At 48.7% G+C, this 19,237-nt stretch overlaps 1 protein-coding gene across 6 annotated transcripts in view; it reads right to left on the bottom strand.

Annotated features, from left to right (window-relative positions):
* Positions 1-7,089: 7,089 nt before the first annotated feature.
* The window catches only part of LOC142903372 (ubiquitin carboxyl-terminal hydrolase 34-like), a 36,967-nt gene continuing 24,819 nt past the window's right edge, over positions 7,090-19,237 (bottom strand). For all 6 annotated transcript variants that reach the window (XM_076048944.1, XM_076048945.1, XM_076048946.1 and 3 more), the window contains exons 45-78: positions 19,118-19,195; positions 18,921-19,015; positions 18,340-18,512; positions 18,112-18,262; positions 17,951-18,029; positions 17,802-17,855; positions 17,610-17,705; positions 17,459-17,523; positions 17,287-17,362; positions 16,826-16,873; positions 16,670-16,735; positions 16,469-16,549; positions 16,022-16,107; positions 15,498-15,666; positions 15,162-15,236; positions 14,860-15,011; positions 14,633-14,786; positions 14,490-14,534; positions 14,299-14,403; positions 13,816-13,963; positions 13,421-13,725; positions 12,152-12,481; positions 11,750-11,907; positions 11,523-11,601; positions 11,181-11,307; positions 10,987-11,094; positions 10,782-10,886; positions 10,575-10,699; positions 10,120-10,243; positions 9,911-9,990; positions 9,667-9,807; positions 9,403-9,543; positions 9,153-9,309; positions 7,090-8,912 (exon numbers count right to left, since the gene is read on the bottom strand). In XM_076048944.1, the coding sequence (XP_075905059.1) occupies positions 8,176-8,912; positions 9,153-9,309; positions 9,403-9,543; positions 9,667-9,807; positions 9,911-9,990; positions 10,120-10,243; positions 10,575-10,699; positions 10,782-10,886; positions 10,987-11,094; positions 11,181-11,307; positions 11,523-11,601; positions 11,750-11,907; positions 12,152-12,481; positions 13,421-13,725; positions 13,816-13,963; positions 14,299-14,403; positions 14,490-14,534; positions 14,633-14,786; positions 14,860-15,011; positions 15,162-15,236; positions 15,498-15,666; positions 16,022-16,107; positions 16,469-16,549; positions 16,670-16,735; positions 16,826-16,873; positions 17,287-17,362; positions 17,459-17,523; positions 17,610-17,705; positions 17,802-17,855; positions 17,951-18,029; positions 18,112-18,262; positions 18,340-18,512; positions 18,921-19,015; positions 19,118-19,195 (4,713 nt within the window). In that variant the 3' untranslated portion in view covers positions 7,090-8,175. The remainder of the gene's footprint in view (positions 8,913-9,152; positions 9,310-9,402; positions 9,544-9,666; positions 9,808-9,910; positions 9,991-10,119; positions 10,244-10,574; positions 10,700-10,781; positions 10,887-10,986; positions 11,095-11,180; positions 11,308-11,522; positions 11,602-11,749; positions 11,908-12,151; positions 12,482-13,420; positions 13,726-13,815; positions 13,964-14,298; positions 14,404-14,489; positions 14,535-14,632; positions 14,787-14,859; positions 15,012-15,161; positions 15,237-15,497; positions 15,667-16,021; positions 16,108-16,468; positions 16,550-16,669; positions 16,736-16,825; positions 16,874-17,286; positions 17,363-17,458; positions 17,524-17,609; positions 17,706-17,801; positions 17,856-17,950; positions 18,030-18,111; positions 18,263-18,339; positions 18,513-18,920; positions 19,016-19,117; positions 19,196-19,237) is intronic.

Here is a 19,237-nt window from a genome sequence, read left to right as displayed (position 1 = left end):
GCAATAAATCATGGGAATTTTATCTAACAGTCGTAAAAGCGCGACTATTTCCCCCTGAAATATCGGGCTTTGCTCTTGGTGAATCTTTTGAGTTTTCAGTTCGACGCGCCCAAGCGTGGTTGTGCATAACAAAACTCTGGAGGATGCGGCGATCCAATGCTCCATTTGTTTATTTTTCCACAAAAAAAAAAAACTAAAACAGTCTTACTGCGACAGTGAACAACGCGGCACAGGTTGCTTCCAAATGATCCTCAAAGTAATCCAAAAAAATAGTAAAAAATAAAATTGCTTGACAGCCCAGTTTCTAAGTTCTCTTAACTCTCACCTGCAGTTTCCTGGCAGGAGGTTCTCCGTACTTGCGCTTGGACAGCAACACTGGAGCCATCACACTGACGTCTCATGTCAATGATGTCACGGAGGACGTCATGTTGGATCTGACCGCAGTGGCTAGAGATCATGGCAAGCCTTCTCTCAACACCACTGGTGAGTCAGGTGGCAGCAGCAGAGATACTGTTTTTATTTGGAGACTAAGGACCAGATCAACAAAGAACGAAGAGCAGCGGTAAATTGCAGTGATTTTTGCTTTGACTTTGCAGCCGTAATCTCCGCCACCTTTGCGTCGTATCCTCAAAGGTTTTTTTGGGCTAATGATATGCAGGTGCAAAGATGCAGAAATGCTGCACTTGAGGAGTCAGACGCGCTCAAATTGCGCTCTAGTAACCTGATCGCAATTTACGCGATAGATCGTCAGATGTTAGAACGTGCACACCCTTAATCACCTGAAGTTGAATTTCACATACTTTATTTTTGTTGTTGTCAAATAACTTTGGAGTGGAAATGACACTCGATACCGGTCAGGCGGCACAGTGATTTATTTTTCCAGTGGCCACTCGAGGTACTGCAGTGGAAAAATTGCATGGGCCCATAAAGTATTTTTTCCCATAGACCGTAATACAATAATAAATGTCTATAAAATGGCTGACAGGACACCTCTCACCAAATTTATTATTCATAACATATTTTTCTATTGTGTAGTTTTACTCATGGAATTTTAATCTCTCTAACCATTTTCTAAATCCCCACAAAAGTCTTTAGTCTGAGACTGACGTCAAAGCTTTGTACGTGCACGTCCATAGCGTGTGCAAGCTTAGTGCGATTTCTAGCTGTTTAGTGGCTGATCTGATCGAGTGCAGATTTCAAGTGTTAGTGAATCAGCATTCTTAGAAAAAAATAAATGAAATTATTTATTTTATATATGATAAGGTGTGCGTGTGAATCTATTTCTATATATACACACACTTCCTCATCAGCTCTCCTGAGAGGAGAGAGTCGTTCTGACACCAGAAACACTTTGACAGTTGGAAACAATGCCTGGTTTTGGCTGACGCTGTTTCCTTGTGGATTAAGCGCTGTTTCGAATGGGGCATATTTGCATAGACGAGGGTGTCATTTTGCACAAAATGACTAATTTAAATATATTCAAATAAGACTGCCGCAGCCATGCCACTACCTGCGCCTCTGCGAAATTTCCACCACTTTTCGCCTTTGCATCCGCTCTGTGGATAGGACGCAGTGTTTTTGGTGGTATTTGCACGGATTCTATGGCGTGAAAGCACTTGGCTGATGGGCAGGCAGGTGGGCTGGAGATCAAGGCTGGATTGGTCCACAATTCCGAAGCGCCGGGAGTAGCAGACACTGTTGACTCAACGGGAATTGTTGCAGTCTGGCAACAACGCCATCTCTCAGCTCCCCTTTAGTAGCAGGTGTGTTAATTGTAGATTGCTTGCAGCTGATTCCACCTGCTACCTCCTCCTGTGGGATCTTTAAAAAATGTACATGAAGTCCAGAGAAGTTGGTGAAGGTGAACTCTGATTAATAAAAAAAGTCTTGAATATTGATATTATCTTTACCCAACCATTCTCAGTCATTGTTAATAGTTATTGTGAAAAATTAATGTAATCAGTGTTATTAACAATTAACAATAATATGTAACTAAAGGCAAACTGAGAAAATGTGTTATTTCAGAAGAGTGTATCAAACTGGTTGACCTTTGTATGATTCAGTACCTGTGAAGTAGTTCTCATATTCAATAAGGTTGGTGACCCTTGCTCTAAAGTCTGGCGCTTTCAAGATGGATGTGAAGGAGTTCAACTTCTGAATCTCAACAGCTGGTTAATCTGCCCTTTTTCCTGCAGCCACTGTCACCATCAACTTGAGGGTGGTGGCTATCCCGGAGGGTGTGGCCTTTCTCAGCCCCTTCTACAACTTCAGCCTGCCTGAGAACCAACCAGCAGGAGCCACCCTGGGGAAAGTCCAGGCCTCCTCAGGAAGTGACCTTTACAGCATATCGTACAGTGTGAGAAACCACAGTGACCTGTTCTCCGTGGACACCAACGGTGCCCTTCGCACTAAGGCACCTCTCGACAAAGAGCTGAAGGAGTGGTACATCCTGGAAGTGGAGGCAGAGGACACACGGACACCACCAACGTCTGCTGTTACCATAGTAAGACCCGGTCCGGTTAAAAAGAAGAACTTCAGCAGGGAGGTCAATGTTTAAAAACAAAACAAACAAAACAATTACTGCAACCAGCCATCAGGGGGCCATTCAGCTTGATTTTATGCCTTTTTAAGGAGGCTTCAAACTCTAAATGTTTCAACCATTGTGATGTTGGTCTGCTGACTCTCAAACATGTGCCCGTTGAACCAGTTTTCTCTCTCCTAGGTCACAGTTTGGGTTTTGGATGTGAATGAGCCTCCACAGTTTCACACCAACCCGTACCAAGCCTCTGTGTTCAGCACCGCCCCCTATAAAACACCAGTTGTCACCGTCATGGTAAACACACTCAGCTTTCAGGAAATATTACATTCGGGGATATATGCAGTGCTACGCCTTGATAAGGTCAAAGGTCATGAACAGGTTGTCTTGTTATTTTGGAAGAGCATGAGCTGCAAGTCAAGGTTAGCTTAGCAACAACCCTAAAAGCAGTGACATCATGATAGAATTTGGTGTGGTACTGATATTATCAAAGTGATAGTTCAAAGTTTTGACAAAATTTCGTAATTCAAGTACAACCACCGCAGATCAAATCATCCCATAAAACCTGATAAATTCATAATTTTATGGCCAGACATTCATAGGATGCGTCAGTATTTTTTATTATTCTGATATTATTCAGTGTTATTTTTCTGACACACAATGTAGCAGAAAATAGTGCAGAGTGAACATCCATCAAGACATATCGACATAGTCAACTAACTGTCACTGTGTGACTCTTCAGGCTTCCGATCCTGACGTGGGTGACAGCGGCTGGCTGACCTACAGCATTGTGGGCAGCAGTCGTCACTTTGACGTGGAGTCTTCCTCAGGTCTGGTCTACGTGGTGTCAGTGGCAGATTTGGCTGGAACCAAGGCTATACTGGAGGTTAAGGTGTCCGACCCCACAGGACTTCAGGCTGTGACCAAAGTGGAGGTAAGTGTTGAAAAGAGACAACAATGGTCTGGTATAAAAAGAAAAGGTCAAGGTCCAGGTTTTCACACCCTGGATACTTAATCAATTGCAGTGAGCAATCGTGTATCTGTGTTCCCAAAGCAAAAAAGCCAAATCCAAAACATCCTGATTTATGAGCTTTTTACATTTTACAACAATAAATTACACTGCCTCCAGGTGGTGGTGAAAGGAACCGTAGACAGCAGTGACGTGGTGGTAATTTCCCTCAACCAGCCGGCCAGCAGAGTCGAGGAAAAGATCAGCGGGGTGGAGAGGTGATGTTCTCTCTGGTACTCATCAATCAGACCTTCCTGCAGACATGTTTGGCTCCTGTTCACTCTCTGGTTCTGGTTGTTCAGTGTCTTGAGTTCAGTTCTGTGTTGGACCGTCCACATCCTGGACGTGCGGAACAAAGGAGCCTTGGACTCCAGATCCCTCAGGGCCACAACAAGGACACTGGTCAGCTTTGTCAGTCTGATCGGCGAGCAGGTGGTCCCCTCCGAGGAGGTTATAGAGTGAGTTTAATTCCAACACACACACACACACACACACAAACAGGAGGCAGCAGAGCAGAATTTTAATTGTTGCTACAAAGAGTCCAAATACTTCTGCTTATGACTTACACACACATATATAGACATATGCATATGTATGGAGGTGTGTGTGCAATTGAGTCAAATGGAACTTTTGTGTTTCATCAGCAAGTTGAAGGACCACTCAGTCGCTTTGCAGGCAGCTCTCAACAGACTGTTTGGAGAAGATGTTGACGTTGACGTTCAGGAGCCTGAGAGTGGCGGAGACAACGGAGACAGCGGCAGCAGCAGTCAGGTTGTTATCATCATCCTGATGGTCCTGCTGCTTCTCTGCCTTCTGCTGCTGATCGTGGCCGTGGGACTGCTCATCAGGTGAGACTCATTGGCGCCACCCAGTGGAATCATTGAGGGAGGAGCCCACTGGTGCTGCAAGGCCACAAGCTCAAAAATTATTAGTTCCTGCTCCCCCAATGTGGACAAAGCAAATAATGCAGGCTCACTTTTGCAGGTCATGCTGCACTTTCAGGAACTGCCTTTAGGTTTTATTTGAAGAATAAAGTTATTGTTAACGGTCCTGCGTCATACAAAATGCACCTAAACCGTGTGTGTTTGCGTCTTTAGTGTGCATGTGAGGCAGAAGCGCTGCCGCCGACAGGACATCTTGGACATCAGCCGATTGGACACGAGCTACACGTATGTTCTCACACGTGCCCACTAAAAAACAGCCAAAGTCTGGAATGCAACTTTTAACGTGACACCGTCCCCTCGTTATATTTCAGGAACTGGCCCCAGAAGAATCCTCAAACAATTGAATAGGTAATTTTCTTTCTCAAAACAATTCCCCAACCCCAGAATTACAGTGAAATCCAGAGTTGAACCTGCTCGTGCCTGTCTTCCAGGAACAACCACAGGGTGGCAGTAAGAGGTCAGCAGGCTGCAGCAGCAGGTCCAGCAATATCCAGGAAGGACAGAAGGGCCACAGTCTCGGCGACCACCAACAAAAGAACACGCCATTCTGAGGACAACTGCAGGAAATCAGCGCAGCGCCACCATCAGTGCAATCACAAAATACATCACCCTGTACCAGGCATGAACTGTCAGCACGTGGATCTCTGTAAAACCATTTAATGACGCACATCAGGCAACATCCTGTGATGTCACCAAGGGCACTGATTCCTCTACCTGGCTTGTGACCACACACTTGTCACACTAATCTAAGTATTTCTTCTTCTTTATTTACGTAAAATGTCTTATGTTTGTAAATGTAATGTAAAATGTTTTATTATTCCTTAATTTTAAATTAAATCAAAATAAAAGTCAATACACAGCAGCAGCATATGTGTGTGTGTGTGTATTATTGTGAAAGTACACATCACCCTAAATCTTCCCACATTAAAAATAAAATGACAAGGGCTCGGCTTGATGATGATATGATGCCTGAGTAGTGACCATCGATTGTACACTACTTTTAGCGATACTATGTATCATTTTCAGCGCAATACTAATTTTCACTCACACTCAGCCCTGCCTATATAGAGCATTCAGAATATTTGCCCACCTGTGTGTAGATCCAAGGTCTCCCTTCTCGTCTTCAAAGACGCAGCATTACCGGCAGTACCAAGAGGTCACAAAGAGGTTGACCAATCCTGCACGCTTCTCGTGGTGGGAAAGTCTTCCAACATGAGCAGCGCAGGTGCAGACATGAGGGCTGTTTACGCAGAGACAGCATTTTTTGAAACCGTCAATTTTTGAAAAAGCTCTCAAAGCCGTCTTCAAAAAATGTTCCTGTTTTCACGGAGCCGCTGGAAACGACTGAAAACAAAGAAGTACCTATGCCGGGTCTAGTGTCGCGCTGCAAGTTTACTCCCTGAAGGCGGAAGAGGGAGAAGAACACCTGAGGCAAGCCGTGTTTAAAACAACACAAGCACTACAGATCACGGACAGAGAAGACGGTGTGGATAAACGACAGAGTTGAACTTCTGCTTGGAGTAATTTAAGAACATAAGACCTTAAAAGGTCCAGGTTAAGGTTGACTGTGAATCGTGGCAGTAAAGGTTTGCTAACATCTTGGAGACCACTGTCTGTTATTGATTCAAGCACATGTGCTGGTAAATTGTTCCACACCAGGACAGCAGTGTGGAGAAAGGTTCTGTCCAGTGAGCATGTGTTGGAGCCTGGGGGCTCAAGAGCATGTGCTGGCGTGGCTGTGCATAGGCGGGTGGTTCGCCGTCTGACATATGGTGGAGGGAGTATATCCTCGAGGTCCCTGGGGATGGGGGCGGGGGGCATTTTGTACAGGACTGTAGCGGCAGCAACCTGTCTCCTGTGGTTAAGGCTGTCGATGGAGAGTGTTCTGCTCGCAGTGTCCTGGTCAACTACAATTATTTTGAGGGCCTTCCTCAAAATGTTGTCAAGTAGGCGAAGATGTGACGGTGGAGCACACATCCAGTAAGGGAGGCGTGCTCCATGACACTGCGGACCTGTAGGTTGTAGACAGTTGCTCGGCTCTCAGCGGTGAGTTTAATGGCTACTCTCCTCAGTGCTGCCAGCTTCTGGCCGGCCCGGATGGACATTTTGGTCAGGTGTTTCGACCAAGACAGCTTGTGGTCAATCGTGACGCCCAGGATGTCAAGCTCATTTGTGGTGGTCAGTCTGTGCCCGTCGAATAGCAGGTCCATCTGGGATGGGATCCTCTTTCTTGAGAGTGTCATGAACTTGCACTTCGAAGGTTCAAAGGTGGTCTTCCATCAGTTTGCCCAGAGGGAGATTTGATGGAGATCCCGATTCAGGCTAGCCTCCACTTCAGCCCTATCTGCTAGAAATCTTATGTGAGCATAGAGGGTTAAGTCATCAGCATACATAAACAGCTTGTTCTCACACACTTCAACCAGGAGATAGTTAATCTATTTCAAATAATTTAATGTCCCTCATTGGACAAACCCCCTACCGTGTGATGTCACAAAGGGCTCTGATCGCTCTACCTGGACCGCACCGTCATTGCTCTTTCCCAGTTGTTTTGTCCGTTCTTTCCTCCATGTGGAAGGTCCAGCGACGCATCTATTTTTAGCAGGAGGCTGTAAACACAGGGCTAACTAGGCTGCCTGGTTCAAATGGCCTCCACCAAGCTAAACTCCAGGGACAAAGAGCTTCAGGCGTTTTTCACGTCCATGAAAAGATAAATCTTTATGTTAAAACTGTTTTTATTTAATTTAATCTCTGTTTAAAATTAAATCCAAATAAAAGCCAAAACACAGCAGAAGAAGAAGAAGCAGCAGCAGCAAAGACAAACAACAGTTTCTGGAATGTTCCTCATTCAAGAAAATAAAAGCTGCAGCTGGTCCGACATCGTGGCTTTATTTCCACCACAGTCAAATAAAGCACCGCTTCTTATATACTCATATATATATAAAGATATTTATATATATATATTTATATAGTTTTCATATACACCTTCAGGCAATGACTAGAGAGGATTCTTTACAGAATCAAGTTTCACGTGGTTCTCTTCATTTACAGGTAAACTTTTCTCTTTTTTTCTGTTTCTGGATATTGAAACCACAGAAAACGTCAAGGCAACTTTTTTTTCTTCTTGCCTCGCTCATAAAGTACAAAACTGGCACAGAGGACGAGCGTCTTTATACACAGTAAAAATGCAATAAAATTAAATTACAGAGGAGACGAGAGTTGTGTAAACCTTTTCCCTCTTACAGCAAATAAAAACCCAAACGAGTCAAATTCTGTAAAAAACATAAAAACAAAACAAAAACAAAGAACAGTTTCATCTGACAAGAAATGTGCTGTTAGCGTCTACGACAACGTCTGTCCTCCCTCGGGATTGGACAAAGGAGTCGGCTGTGCGTAGATTCTATTTTATGTTTTCAACTCGAGCGAGACAACACCACTGAAGCTGGAAAAAAACCAACTGGACTTCAGCTGAAGGCAACAAACAGCAGCGCACAAACGGCAGAAGAAGAAGAGGAAGAAGAAGAGGATGAAGAAGAGGATGAAGAAGAGGATGAAGAAGGGAACTGAAAACAAACAGGAGGAGGTGTGTCCTCTGAGCAGGTTCCCAACAAAGAAAAGAAAAGAATAAGTGGAAGAAAAAAAATGAAATAAAGTTCTCAAGATCTCTTAGCGGCTGTGGTTTGATGATGTCACGATGGGGGCGGGCCTTTGACGGACAGTTTGCTGACGATGGCGATGGCGGCCTCCACCGTCCGGTGCAGCATGTCCAGCATGTCAGGGGGCAGGAGCGCCAGTGAGGAGGGGGCGTGGCTGCCACAGGCCTCCGGCCCCTCCCCCATCAAGCCCAGAGCTGATGGGAAGATGGCGTCGTCTGAGAGGGGCGGGGCCGAGCCGGCGCAGTTCTTAGGCCCCGCCTCCTCCTCCTCCTTTGCCTGCTGGGAGGGGGCGCTGGGCGCCTCCCCCCGTGGCTCCACCCCCTCACATTCGCCCTCACCCACTGCTGCCTGTCGTGGTGCCTCAGGCTCCTCCCCCTGCACTAACCCCTCCCCCGCCTCCTGCAGCAGGGAGGACGAGGAGGACGAGGAGAAGGAGGAGGAGGAGGACGAAGAGGAGGACGAGGCCTCCATCTTCTCCTCTTTGGGGGAGGAGCCCGGGTTCCCGGAGATGGAGGAGGTGGGGGCGGGCTCAGGAGAGGGCGGGTCCTGCTCGGTGCCCGGGTCGATCAGCGAGGACGAGTCCCGCGTCTCCGTATCCGAGGTGCTGGTGGGGGTCAGCGCCTCCTGGTGGTCGGACTTGGACTCCACGCAGGGGGGGAGGGTGGAGGAGGAGGAGGTGCCGGCCACGCAGAGCGTCGCCGCGTCGCCGTCACGGTCGTCATCGCTGCTCACCCTCCGCCTCTTGACCGGCGTCGCTCCTTCATCCTCCACTGGAACACACGTTAGCACGTTAGCGCATTTTGAAATGCGCCATTTCCCAGAACGCATCACAATTCTGTTGTTGCCATCAGCATGTTTAGGACTACTTCCTGGTTGCGTAGTTCTCAGCATGCATCAAGACAGGAAGTAGTGGCACACAACCACAAATTCAAGGACTTGTACTTGCTGTGTGTGTGTGCGTGTGTGTGTGTGTTTGTGTGTGCGTGTGCGTGTGCGTGCCGCTACGCTACCTTTGGCCTTGTGCTCCTTTGCTTCCTGCTCCAGGACGCTGCGCTGCTGCACACAAACCCGGCAGCGTCCCAGCAGCTCCTGGAGGGCGGGGCAGAGGGCGGGGTCAACAGCCTGGGGCGCCTGGACGGACAGCAGCAGCACCAACGCCCTCAGGTCCTGCCACAGAGGACACATGGTGAGGACTTGTGTGAGTGTGTGTGTGTGTGTGTGTGTGTGTGTGTGTGTGTGTGTGTGTGTGTGTGTGCATACAGCGTTGAGCAGGCCGCTGGTCTTGTTGAGCTCCAGCCGGTGAGCCGCCAGCTCAGGCTGCAGGCTGCTCTGTTCGTTCAGCAGGTTGGTCACCAGAACACCAATCAGGTTGGAGCAGCTGGGAGTGGACAGCACCTGGACCTACACACACACACACACACACACACACACACACACACACACACACACACACACACACAGGTCAACTGACTTACTTAACCAATGTATTGCATCGTCCGTGTCATTGAGACAATGATCGTCCACCTTGTGCAGGAAGCAAGTGAGGAAGGAGTAGGCCACGTTGCTGTTGAGGAAGGTGCGCTCGTCCATCAGGATGCACTTGATGTACTCGCTGAAGGCCGGGTCCTCGCACAGCAGCTTCACACACGTCTTGGCCAGGACGGCCTGCAGCCAAACACACAAGTTGGATGGAGCGTGTGTGTGTGTGTGTGTGTGTGTGTGTGTGTGTGTGTGTGCGCACACATTAAGAGATGGAACTCGCACTCACCTGGGACTGACAGAGCTCCGTCCACAGTTTTGGGAAGAGAGCCAAGTGAAGAGGAAGTCCTTCGTAGGCAATCAGTACACCTGAGGAGTCACAAGTTTAGAGACACACACACACACACTTTGGCAAAATCCAACGAAACCACCACCAACTAGTGGGGAAGGTCATCATTTAACTGGATTATTTGAACCAATCGACAGCAGCACACGTACTGAGCTTGACCAGCGTGTCGGTGAACTTCTCGCAGTTGATGGCGACGCGACACAGCAGGTGGATGAACTGGTGGTAGGACAGGAAGTAGTCCAGCAGCATCCTGTCGTACACCTCGTCTTTCCCCTGAAACAACAGTTGGAGCCAAAGTTCAGTTTTTGGTAGGTATCCTCTGAATCAACCCCCTTTATGTTAATAATCAAGAACAATTCGCTTTTGAACCTTGCACCTTGTTGAATCTTGTTGAATCGAGAAAAAGAAAATGTCATTCTGTTTTGTTTTTTTTTCCATGGCATGCAAGAGTCGTGCTAAAAAGTATATCAAATTGCTAGCACAACAGCTCAACAGCAGTGGACAAATGGAAGGAGGCGGGACGGAGGTACAGGTGCAGGTGAAGGTGTGACAAGTGGTGAGGACAAGTCAGGTGAGCATCAGGTCATGTGACCGAGGGGCATACCTTACTGCTCTCCACCATAGAGGGCAGCAGACACATGTTGAGCTCCGGCCTCGGCGGACGGATGTTGTTCTTGGCTCCCATCAGCTTGATGTTCTCCCTGCAGGGCAGGTAGGGCCCAAACGACACTGAGGACACAAACATACACACAGTCAGGGAACTGGACCAGGACGGGTGGAGCTTGCGAGCCGGGGGTGGGGGGAGACTCACTGGGGATGTTGCTGTGGTGGTAGGTGCAGTGGTTGTGCTGCAGGAAGGGCACCAGCGTGTGCAGGAAGTCGTGCGGACTCAGCAGCACCAGCTCCTTCAGCACGTCTGCAGCAGGGAGACAGTCAGACATTAGAAGAATAACAACAACGACAACAACAGCCATGAGCAGCGTCTGTCCGGTGGGCGTGGCCAAGCGCTGCTTTACCCAGGCAGGCGTTGCGCAGCTCTGGCGGGCTGTACGAGTTGAGGAGCGTGAGCAGCTTGTGGGCAAAGTCGATCCTCTCCTGCCACTGGATCAGAGCCTGCTTCACGTCTGGAGACACAAAACACACACAGGTCAGCAGACGGGTTGCAACACCTGGAGCCCCAGGCTGCCGGCCAGCAGGGCGGCGCTCTGACCTTTGCGCTGCAGGTACGGCCGGGTGGCTTTGAGCACCGACAGGAAGATGGAGAGCAGCTCCACCAGGTCACCTGTCACATGACAGGCAGTGGCCTCGTGGTACATCATGTGCAGCGTGTTGAAGGACTGCAGGGGGGCGCAAATGAAGCGACAGATACACACACACACAGTGCATTATGGAACATGTGTTGATATTATCCCACCATGCAGAGCAGGAGAGGCAACAGCATCATGAGATTGTCAGATCCTTGGCAAAGTCAGTGAAAAAAATTTGGAAAAATTTAAATTCTGACGTCTTGATGCTTCTGACCAGGACGTAAACAGGAAGTTGTTGATCGTACCTCTGTCATGAGGATGAGTCCTCTGTTGAAGACCACCAGCAGCCGGTCCTCGTCGTTCTCCAGCAAAACCCTGAAGGCACTGAAGAAGAAGAAGAAGAAGAAGAAGAAGAAGAAGAAGAAGAAGGAGAAGAAGAAGAAGAAGGAGGGGGAGGAGAAGAAGAGTTAAAAAACATGAAAAAAAAACGTGAAGATAACGTCAATTCAAGAGCGTGTGTGTGTGTGCTCACCTGATGAGCGTGGTCCAGCAGGAGCGGCCGTCCAGGCAGCGCAGGTAGCAGCTGATGGTGGTCTTCTTGAACTGCTTGACGTCCTCCAGCTCTTCTTCTCTCATGTCGGCCCGCTGCGCCACAAACAGCTGCATCAGGTTGAAGAGCTCCTCCACGGCCTGCAGGGGGCAGGAAAACACACACACGCACGCACGCACGCACGCACGCACGCACGCACACACACACACACACACACACACACACACACACACACACACACACACACACACACACACACACACACACACACACACACGTTTTTTGAGACATCAAACAAACCCATCACAGTGGGGAACATCATCATTTAACTGAATCATTTGAACCAATCGGCAGCCGCTGGCGACCCGCCGTGGCTCCACGCACCCCGGGGTACTGGCTGGCGTGCGGCGTCAGGTTCTTGAAGGCCCACTGGATGTTCTGGTGCGAGGCCAGTTGGCGTGTGAAGGCGGGCGACTGCTCGCAGCACATGCGCAAGATGCCGTAGTAGGCGGGCAGCATGCTGCGGTTGAACAGCACCACCTCCTGGTCATCGTGGTCAGCCAGGATGTAGTTGAAGGCAATGTTCTTGGTCACCACCGGGTTCTGCACCACCAGCCGCACATTCTCTGGACAGTCCACGCAGATGTTGTACCAGAAAGAGAGCAGCGCCTGCTTGTTGTGGTTGGTGGCGATGGCCGGCTCCGACAGCTTGGGCTGCGGACAGAGACTCGGTTTAGTTAGAGGCTCTTTTCTCTTTTCTTTTTTAATTCACATGAACTCAGATTCTCAGGTTGTTAAGGTCAAAGGTCAAATCTTTGCTTCACTGTTTTGTGTGAGGAAACTTAAAAACAATTTGGACTGTACCTTTAGTTTTAAACATCTTGAAAAATAAACGGTGGAATATTAACTATTTATATGTATTGTTTAGGGCTGTCAGCATTAACGCATTAATCGCAATTAGTTAAATACAATCCACAACACATTCTTTAATCGCAGAGCGGAGGCCGCTTCCTTTCGGCGCCCTTGTTAACTGATGGTGTTGGTCAGAGCAGGCGAGAAGCGGCCGTGGAGAAATGCGCATCTAGTGTGAACAGGAGAGCTGCGGCTCAGACGCGATTTTGGCGGGTGCACGTCGCTTCCGCGTCCGATGTGAACCTGGTGTGAACCCGTAGTCGGCCCCTCTATGGGGTTAAAACTGCCTTGAAATGTTAAATAACAGAATTTTACACGTGCAATTCAAACCAGGATTAATCGCAGTTAACAATAAAGATTCTGCGATTTTAAAAATTCATCGTTTGACAGCCATAGTATTATTATCAACTTTATATCACTACAGTAGGAAAAACTCCACAGCATGGATTGTAATTCATGCTCAACAACGTTCACTAATTGCGAGAAGTTGGCTAAAGCAAAACCACGGATAAAATTAAATTTTTCGCTTGTGCCGTTACAGTTTTAGAGATATTAGCTCCAAACAGACTGAAACGAGTTTGTGCTCTTACAGGTTTTAGAGTTATTAAAGACAGTTTTAATTTTGGGAGATGACACAAATTTATTTCTGTCTTAATATCTTCGCTTTGCTAGCTAGCTAGCGAGCTTTTTCTCGTAGGCTTCCTGGTGCGGACACGTACTATCTGGGCTGCACAGACCAACCTGGAAGAGGTTCCACAGGTCCATGAAGTAGCCAGAGAACATGAGCTTCTCGGTCTTGGAGATGAGGCAGTAGGTCATGAAGCTGAAGTACTGCACCAGCTTGGTGGTGCCGTGCACGCTGGCATCCACATATAGCTTGGCGCGGCCCAGCAGGCCCAGCAGCAGGTTGTAGACCTGGTGCAGCACCACGGTGGTGTCGGGCGACAGCGGCAGCTCCCGCGTGGGCAGGTGGAGGGAGCGTGTGGAGCGGAACATCTGTCGGAAGGAGTTGCTGGGGATGAGGGAGACCAGGAGGTAGGCGGCCGCTGCAGGGGGGAGGAGCAACCACAAGAGGTCAGGAGGTCAGCAGGCCAGCAGGCTTAGTTAGAGGTGAAAAAGTGTGAAGCTCCACTCACATGTGCGGACTCGGGGGTAGTTGTGGGCCAGCAGGAAGCGCTCCACCCAGTTCTCCATGTTCTGCAGCACCCAGCTGTGCGCCAGCTTGTTCCTGGGAGTCTGGATGGCCAACCAGTCCAGACACTGGGATGGGTTGTACTCGATCACCTGACAGGAAGTCAAGCATCAAGCGGCGTGAGAAAAAAAACACACACACGCATAAAAGAAGACAAGGCCGATGATTGATTTAGTTGCTGGAACAGCTGAACATCGGGCCAACGTGATGTCACAAAGGGCTGGCCCTGACACCCAGGTTAGTAATCACAACCTCTGAGACCTTTTGACCCACCCCCATCACAAAGACAGGGAAGGTGCAATAAAGCATCGGTTTCATCAGGAGGCTGCCAACAAAGGGCTAAAAGCACTGGAGACGGTTTCTTAAAAGGGGGTCTAATTATGTGAGTCTGCTGGACAGCCTGGTCTGTGCGTGCGTGCGACGTTACCTCCCAGATCCTCTGTAGGATGTAGGAGGCGAAGGACGGCATCCCTGGTGGTCCGCCGGCGAACTCCATCAGCATCGTCAACAGCTTGAAAAACGGATTCGCAGCCTGATGGGGGAGTCCAGAGAGTCAAAGATTCAGAAGAAGATTTAGAGGTCCAGCTGGAATAGTGTGAAGACTCTCCAGGTTCTCACCTCAGGGGTCAGCTTGGCGATGGAGGTGAAGAGCATCGACACGATCTGTCAGGAGGAGGAGGGAGGGGTCAGCTCTCTTAAACAACCATCGTCCTGCCACCATAATAAATGAAGCGCCTCAGGCGGTGCTGAAGACAACTCACATGTTCGGCCAGCCGGTTGTTATAGCGACACAGGCTGAAGATGAGGTTGCAGGTCTGCCGGATGTTGATGCCGTCCCTGATGTGTTGGAAGAGGAAGGGGAAGCCCTTCCCCCCCGTCAGCGCCGCCATGTCGCTCTGGGACAGTGTCAGGTGTCTGCGGGACGGAAAAATGGTTATAATACAGAAAAAAACAGTAAAAGCAATGTCAGCAGAAGGCGGCTGCTCACCTCTCAGAGCGCGACTGCTCCACCAGCAGGGCGATGAGGGCGATCATCTTCTCCAGAGCAGCAGGACGGTACTTCTCCTCGGCCAGAGACAGGATGTCCTCCTCCTCGTCCTCCTCCTCCCCTTCCTCCTCCGACAGCACCTCCACCTGAGGCTGAAGAGGCACACTCATCAGTACCACCACCACCATCATCATGAGCATCACCATCACCACAACCACCATCTCATCTCATATCCATGATCATCATGCTGCTGATAGCCAACTATGAGAGCAGCTGTCAGTCAGTCGGGTTTGTGAACTCACGTTCTCAGGTCCTTTGGTGCCCATGTAGAAGTGGACCATGATGGAGATGGCTTGAAGAGACAGAAGGAACTGACTCTGCAGAGAGACACAAAGTTGTTTATTTCCTCAAGTTTCTTCTCCATCCTGGTCGCTGCTACAGAGCCAATACGTTTTAATCTTTTAACACAATGATTATTTATGTAGGACAAAAATATAATTAATTTATTACTAAAAAGTTCTGTGGTTGTTTTCTTTAAATTGTCAAAACAACTTGAACATTTTTAAATTCTTATTTCCTAGACGTGTGCGTGTCTGTGTGTGTTCCTCCGACTTAAAGCAAAGCGTGTCCTCTCTCACCTCCTCTTCGCCCATCTTGGCGAACTCGAACAGGAAGGCAAAGTACTCGGTCAGGTGTTTGCTGTGTGGCTTCACGCCGTGCTCCATGATGGACAGCAGCGTCTTGACAAAGCGCGTCACGCAGGAGCGGCTGCCGATGTCCTCCACCGGGCCGTCCATGTCGTCCGAACTGCGGGACAAAGACGCTGAGGTTTTTTTTTGTTCTTAATTCATAAAAATCCCCCCCAAAAAATAAAACATCACAGACACAAAGAACAGTCACAAGACCAAAAACTACAACCATAAGAACAGAACAACAATAATAAACAGCAAAAACTTGAAGTTGCAAATTTTTTTTTTGGCTGTGGAGCATCAAGATGTTTCTCAGGGTCGAGACAGACAGAGGGACGCTGAGTGACACTCGGCACCCGTTTAGCATTTCTTTCGCCGCCCAACGCCACAGACGCACAACACTGCGTTTGTGTCTCGACGTTACGTGGCACAACATGAGAAGGAGAGAGATGAGGGGTGTGGGGGGTTCTTACCCATCCTCCATGCCCGGCTGCAGGTAGAGGTGGGCGTGAACTGGGCGGAGCCTCTGGATGACATGGATGCACAACCTCTGGAACATCTGGAGGAGGGAGAGAGAGAGAAAGAGAGAGAGAGAGAGAGAGAATGATAGACAGGCAGACAGAGATAGATAGATAAGCAGGTGGGGGGGGGGTCAATTGAGGGGAAAGGTCACCCATTGGATCTTTCACTACAGGTGCAATAAAATACTTATACATTAACCTTTCGTTTTTAAGCTGATTTAAGTCTGTAAATCATTTTTATATTCGTTCCATTTCTATGCTTCTTTTTGATACACATTTTTTATGCTGCTGCATTTATGCAAATTTACCCAATGTGGGAAAAACAAAGGCATTCTATTCTGTCATTTAATTCAATGAGGGGAAGCTCTGCCCACTGGCTCAGGGAGTGAATGAACGGACCTGTCTGACGATCTGATTGGGACACTTGATGAGGATCTGCATGGGCCACCAGTTGTCGTCGGCCATCCGGTCCAGGAACCACTGAGAGTGGGGGAAAGGGTGAGGGTAGAGAGAGGGGGAGTGAGTTAGAGAGGGGTGTGGGGGGTGAGTCAGAGGTGCAGATGGAAGGGGCAAAAAAACTAAAACAGGAGAAGTGGAGACCTCGCAGGCCGCCTGGCTGTTGTTGAACTGTTTGGTGAGCAGCTCGATCCACTGCAGCATGGTGGGCTGGAGGAGGAAGCACAGCGCAGAGTTAGCTTCTCCGCACAGGAAGCAGCTCAAAACGTCACACATGACCACAGAGTCGCCGCGTCTCACCTTCTCCTTGGAGTGGATGAACGTCTCCAGGACAAACGACGTGCTGAGCTGGAAAATAGAAATAGTGACAAATGTGTTTACTGATGCAAAAATCACCTCTCAAACCTGGAAAAAAAACAAATAAAACATCTGGTGAATCTGTTTATTAATAAATATTTTAAGGCTTTGTGAACTAATAATATCTGTATTATTTAATTTTATTAAATATACAATATTTAAGGTACTAACAAAAACCTTTCTTTAAATACAGAGTAGAATGACAATATAATTATTTGCCACTTAAAAAACAATGTTTCACGGAAGTCTCACTGGGAGCTTTCGGTTTTTACATTTTTTTTTTTTGTTTTATTTTTTGCTTTTATTGTCCATCTGTTGTCCATGTGTTATTAATACTATTTCTATGATCATTATTATTATTATTATCATCATTACTATAGCAGAAAGTTCTTTCGTCTGCTCACCTTGGCCGTCATAAGTGACACTGCCTTGGGGTCCGGCAGCGTGCTGGGGATGCTGCCACAGAGCTGCCACATGAACCTGGAGGAGGAGCGAGGGCGAGGGAGAGAGAGAGAGCGGGAGAGAGTTCATCATGTGTTCATCATTGCATCTCAACAGCCACATGTCGACACTCACCCGAAGTAGGTGTGTTCAAAGATGTTCTTGTCCTGCAGGAACTGCATGTTGTCGTGCCAGATCCACTGCAACACACACACACACACACACATCAGAATTTTAAAAGATTCCCGATGCCGAACAAACCCGGCGGGCGTCCGAGCCGCCGTACCTCCAGCAGGTCAGGTGACACGTCGAAGCTGAAGTCCTTCCCGTTCTCCTCCTCTAGCTCCACCCTCTTGTAGAAGAGCATGTAGGCGGAGTGAGTCTGCAGGCCACACCCACGATAAAACCCCATCGTTAGCGCCACGGGTAGCGGTTAGCAAACAGATCGACCAACCAATCCCAGCAAAGCCCACCTCACCTTCTCAAAGGAGAAATCCATGAACTTGTCCGTGACCGAGTCGTACGTTTTGGTCTGAAGGAGGTTGGAGAGAAAAAAAAAGGCGGGTCAGCCAAACAGGAAGTGGCAGGGGGGAAAAAATAATAACAGAATGCACTTCCTGCTCTTACCGTCATTTCCCCGCCAAAGCACTCGGACGCCAGCTGTGCCGAGTCGAAGGACTTGACCTCGGCATCGTTGAACAGGTACCTGCGTGCGAGGAGAAGGCAGTCGTGACTAGCGCTCACCCAGCGGCTGCTGGGTCCTAAACTCCACCCAATATCCTACTCACCACTTGTTGTTTTTGTAGGCGTGAGGGTTGACGATGTCCCTGATGAAGCTGTAGTAGTGGCCGCCGTCAGCCGTGCCCGTGTGCACCGTCACGCCGATCAGGTCGTACTCGTAGCTCTCGGCCGCTTTGGCCTCGCCGTCCTCCCGGAAACCTGCAGGGGGCGGAGTTTGGTTAGCTTCCCGCTTCCCCGTTTCCTGCTATCCCCCTCCCGTGTGCTGGACGACGCACCGTCCTTGCGCTCTCCCTTCCCCATGAGGAAGTCCTCTGTGTAGGGCGTCATGTCGAGGCGCAGCGGGAAGGAGAAGTGGGTGTTGACCTTCTCCTTCATCATGGTCACCATGTTGAAGGTGTAGCGCATGGTGTTGAAGCTCAGGATCCGCGGCAGCTTCTTGAAGCAGGCCCTGGAGGGGGGGAAGGAGAGAAGGCGGCGGACAGCTGGGTCATGACTTCTGTCTGCAGCTTTTTCCTATTGTTGGATCGCCTAAGTCTGACAATGACGGCTTCCAATCACGTCAAGTGTGAGATTTTGACACTTGTGTTTGGTGAAATTTGTCTCCAAAGGCATCAAGTGGCATTTTTGCAATTAATATCACTTCTGACTGATTCAGGAAGTCCAAAAATTGAGTTTTAGAACCAGCTGAAAATGCTGCAAGTTGGAGGGTGTCAAGATGGATGAGTGAGGTTTAAGACTCAACGTTGACGACTATAAATCATACATACATACATACGGTAGTGGAAACAAAATGGACATCTAAACATTATATCTAAACACAATCTACATCTAACTGGACTTGCAGAGCAACGCCCACCTCTTCTCAGCGCGGACCTTCTTGCCGCACTGTGAGCAAGTGTACATGTTGTCTCCCTCTAGTGTGTCCTTGATGGTCACCTCGTCCAGGGACTCCTGCAACACAGAAACAAGGTTGTTTTTTTTATGATTTATTTTAAGTGTGTAAACTACTTTGTTGTGCTCCGAGTCTTGCAGGAGAAGATCTGCTGGACTCACGTAGATGTTCTTCATGTCAGCTACTTGACACCTGACGGTGTAAAACTCCTCGGCCGTCTGACTGACGTGGTCACAGTCCTGCAGCAGAGGAACTCTTGAGTTAACCGTGTTCAAAAACAT

The sequence above is a fragment of the Nelusetta ayraudi genome, unplaced genomic scaffold (assembly GCF_046127955.1).
Source record: "Nelusetta ayraudi isolate G7.1 ecotype Tasmania unplaced genomic scaffold, CSIRO-AGI_Nayr_v1 ptg000109l, whole genome shotgun sequence".
NCBI classification, from domain to species: domain Eukaryota; kingdom Metazoa; phylum Chordata; class Actinopteri; order Tetraodontiformes; family Monacanthidae; genus Nelusetta; species Nelusetta ayraudi.
This window is presented reverse-complemented; position numbering and strand designations above follow the sequence as displayed.